The sequence below is a fragment of the Corylus avellana genome, chromosome ca2, assembly GCF_901000735.1.
Source record: "Corylus avellana chromosome ca2, CavTom2PMs-1.0".
NCBI lineage: Eukaryota > Viridiplantae > Streptophyta > Magnoliopsida > Fagales > Betulaceae > Corylus > Corylus avellana.
The window spans coordinates 22,010,624-22,014,740 of record NC_081542.1 but is presented as its reverse complement, the minus strand read 5'-3'; the positions used below and the strand labels follow the sequence as shown (position 1 = coordinate 22,014,740).

The 4,117-nt window shown below is 35.9% G+C and overlaps 1 protein-coding gene across 1 annotated transcript; it reads left to right on the top strand.

The window, feature by feature from the left end:
- Window positions 1-480: 480 nt before the first annotated feature.
- Window positions 481-3,458, top strand: LOC132169323 (ankyrin repeat-containing protein ITN1-like). Its single transcript, XM_059580376.1, has 6 exons — window positions 481-829; window positions 1,251-1,736; window positions 1,859-2,008; window positions 2,858-2,940; window positions 3,038-3,292; window positions 3,453-3,458. Exons 1-6 carry the CDS (start codon window positions 481-483, stop codon window positions 3,456-3,458), a joined length of 1,329 nt encoding a protein of 442 aa, XP_059436359.1.
- Window positions 3,459-4,117: the final 659 nt, after the last annotated feature.

Sequence of the window (4,117 nt, the reverse complement as noted above, 5' to 3'; positions counted from 1 at the left end):
ACGTGTTGGCTTGGATGTCTTCCCGCCACACGTGAGGGGGCGTGTTGGAAGTTCCACATTGTGCCTGGGTATTAAGGAGATTATTCATTTATAAGGTGAGGAGAAACCTCAACTCTTGAGCTAGCTTTTGGGTTGAGTTAGGCCCAAGACCCATTTCTAATATTTTCTATAAATTTACATGTTTTTGTTGTTGAAAATATCTTGCGCTCCGTGATTTAATCAATACCAAGCACCCATAAGCTTCACATTGGAGCTGACCAGGTCTTCAGTGTTTGAACACGTACAATTATACCATTATAAATCATCATTATACATAAACTTAAATTATTCCAAAGTAGAGAATTTTTTGTATCCGTCACTCTTCATCTATTCACCCAATTCGGAATTCTATATGTATTTTTATTCATATTATCAGATTGATTATGTATTAATTAATTTATTTTCTATCTCATTTTATTTCCAAAGAAAGAACAAAAAAAAATGGAAGAAGGTGCTATCAACAATCCATCAACGAGTCATCCTCAAAGGGCTTCTTCTGGAGAATCTACCAATCAACAAATACCCTCTTCCTTTCCATCATTTCCTACACACTTGGATCAGGGAGCATCTTTTATTCAACAAGAAATAGCTAATGCAGGAGATGCTAGCCTTGAGGCTCTGTGGCCGCTTTTCGTTAAAATTCAGCCTTCTTTAAGCTCTCTTCTACAAGATTTGGCTAACTGGGATGCACCTAGGTTATTACCGGCGCCAAAATTTGACGAAGCCCAAGAAAATAGCTCATCACAAGATGAACTGGAGCAGATTGTGTCAGAGGTGCCAAGCTCAAGGAGTAAGCGCCCGATCTCCCCCCCTTTTTTTTTTCTTTCTCTCTCGTCATATGCAGAATGCAGTCATATATAGACTTGTGACATTTTTCGAATATCATAGGGAAAACTTTTACGATTTCGAATGCGTTTGTTCCATGTTATTAATTATCCTTTCCATTCCAATTCCACCTTGCAATTTAAACTCCATTTTGAAATAGACCAAAATTTTCTGTTAAGAACCCAAAATAATAATTAAACAAAACAACAACACGCACACACAAAGGAAAAAGAAGAAGACAGAATTTCACTTGCTGCAGATACGAAAGGTTATGAGATAAATTAGTTCTTCCTACATCTTTGCATGCATCCAAGTGGAATGCATGATTTTTCACCACAAGTTGTAATTAATACGTTTTGTTTTTTTTTGTAAAAATAAAATTCCAGGGGAAAGAATAATAGATGAAAATCGTGCCCAGTGTGGTCCCCTCCTTCATGCTGCCATAAAAGGTGATTGGCCGGCAGCTAAGGCTTTTCTTGAGAAATACCCACATTGCGTTCGGCCTAACGTATCGAAAGAGGAAGGGACGGCACTTCACGAAGCCGTGGTTGCACAACAATCCACTTTTATAAAAGAATTGTTGAAACTGATGACTCCGGAAGACTTGGAGTTGAGAACCAAACAAGGAGCTACGGCCCTTCACTTTGCAGCTCAATCAGGAATAGTGAGAATTGCCGAGCAGCTGGTGAAAATCAACAATAAACCACTATTGATTGATGATTGCGATGAAAGGACACCACTTCAATATGCAGTTGAGCTAGGACGCCATAGAAACATGGTCTCCTATCTATTCTCTGTGACTCCTCTTATACAGTTGACTGCTCATCAACGCTCGGAGCTCCTTCTTTATGCTGTTTCCTCTGATTTTTATGGTAAGCTCTACATCTAACTATAACTTTTTTTTGATGGAGTTACAACTTCTATTGCAATATTAGCGACCATATTATACGCATTTCTTAATTAACCTTTTGACAATCATCAAATTCATGTGCAGATATAGCATTGAAAATTTTGGAAATGGATCCAAACATAGCAAATGCCGATTCTGAATGTGGGCCAACAGCTTTGTCAATGTTGGCCAAGAAAACTTTTGCAATTGGCAGCACAAGTCAGCTTTCGTTCTGGAAAAGTCGCATAAATTCCTGTTAGTTTGTCTCCAACCCAAACTTCTTTAATTCCAGAGATATCTACTACATTTCCCAAGTAGTTCGTTTATTACATTAATCACAACTTTTTGACCATTTCACTCGAATTACATTGGCATGGGAAAATGCTCTTATTTGATTTCATCAAATCTTTGGATGATATCCACTTCTAAACTATGGAAAATTAAATTCTATGAGAAGAGTTATATTCTATTTGAAATGTCCCAATCTACCATTTCTTTTTACTTAAATTCAAAAATAGAAGAGACTTAAGGTCGGGTTATGCAAAGACAAAACATATCTTGAGAAGTCAACAATTAGGACCCAAGTAGCCGCATCTAATGGTTTAGTTATCTTTGCATTTTTATTTTATAAAACTTTCAATATCATTTCTTATTATTTATATTTGTAAAATAATTATGTAGTTTTAATATTTCTTTATTACCAAACCATCTTTGATTTCTGAATAGATTCTTTTTTCAACCATAGGGTTCAGAGGGATATGTAGCAAAGCTTCCATGAAGACATTAGCCCATCAATTAGTTGAAGACCTTTGGAAAATGCTTGGAGTTCCAGACAAACAGTTCTCATCAAACTTGCTTCGCTATCATATGACTTTAATTTTTGAAGCTGCAAACGTTGGAAATGTTGAATTTCTAATTATACTTACACGCTCTTTTCTCGACTTTCTATGGCAAAAATACGAAAAAAAAACATGACTTTATTTCACATTGCTATTGTATATCGGCAAGAGAGTGTGTTCAATCTAATATATGAGATAGGTACTAACAAGGATACCATTGGATCCTTTCTTACTTCGGAAACCAATGAAAACATGTTGCATTTAGCTGGACAATTGCCTAGTTCAGATCGACTAAGTATCGTATCAGGAGCGGCCCTTCAAATGCAACGGGAGTTGTTGTGGTTTAAGGTGAGTGATAATATTATTTTCATTTTTTTTCTTTTTTTTTGGTTGCATATATAATGGTTCACGTGTTACCTATCAATTTATACCTGGCCAACTGTAGGAGATAGAAAAGATTGTACCGCCATCATACTTGAACCAGAAGAATTCAAATGGTCAAACACCTAAGGAGATATTTATAGAGGCACATACAGATTTACAAAAAGACGGAGAAACGTGGATGAAGGACACATCAAACTATTCAATGCTCGTGGCAACATTGATTGCCACTGTGATTTTTGCTGCAGCCTTCACTGTACCAGGTGGCAACAATCAAGAAACAGGCACTCCTATTTTTTTGAGAAGTACCTGGTTTATGGTATTCTTCATATCAGATGCAATAGCATTGTGTTCCTCTTCGACTTCAATAGTAATTTTTTTGTCAATTCTCACATCACGTTACACAGAAGACGATTTCTTCAAGTCATTACCTTCAAAGTTGTTGTTTGGACTTGCAACACTCTTCATCTCTATGGCAGGCATGATGGTAGCCTTTAGCGCAACTTGCTTTTTGGTGTATAGCAGCGCAAATGCATGGGCTCCGGTTGTCGTAATCACTTCAGCTAGTATCCCAGTTATTTCGTTTTTTCTTCTACATTGTAAACTTTGGGTTGATACATTCCTCTCAACATACCAGTCTAGATTTCTTTTTAGGCCATATAAACGTAGACTTTTCTAGTGGTGGATGCCAAATGGGGAGTTCTTCAGAAGAAAATATGAAACGAAAGTCAAACGAAAAGGCGGAAAAACTGTCATAGGTTCAAGGGATGTTGAACAAGGAAATCCAACGAACGGATTGAAATGAAAATCAATAAATTCATAATTCTATTGTATTCATACTACAAAATAACAATGAGTTGGAGATATTTTTAATGTAACATTTTTAATGGCTCTATTTAATTATAGACTGACTAGAATTAAAATTAGGATGTGTGAATAGAACACGTCCGCTAGCTTTTAGAAGATCGAGTTTGATGAAGAGTAGCCCAAATGTACCATTTATAAATGATCATTTTTTTTTTTTTTTTTTTTTTCATATATAGTGAAATAGAAATATCATTCTTGCTGCCTCGTAGATGTAGCGCTAATCTCCCGAAAGAGATTTAATTATTAATATTTTTAATACCTTTAATTATTTTCTTCT

Bases quoted from the DNA above. Each gene is read 5' to 3' on its own strand.
- LOC132169323 (XM_059580376.1), top strand. From the start codon at position 481: ATGGAAGAAGGTGCTATCAACAATCCATCAACGAGTCATCCTCAAAGG. The intron at 830-1,250 runs GTAAGCGCCCGA...ATAAAATTCCAG, and splicing joins AGAGGTGCCAAGCTCAAGGA to GGGAAAGAATAATAGATGAA. The intron at 2,941-3,037 runs GTGAGTGATAAT...GGCCAACTGTAG, and splicing joins GGGAGTTGTTGTGGTTTAAG to GAGATAGAAAAGATTGTACC.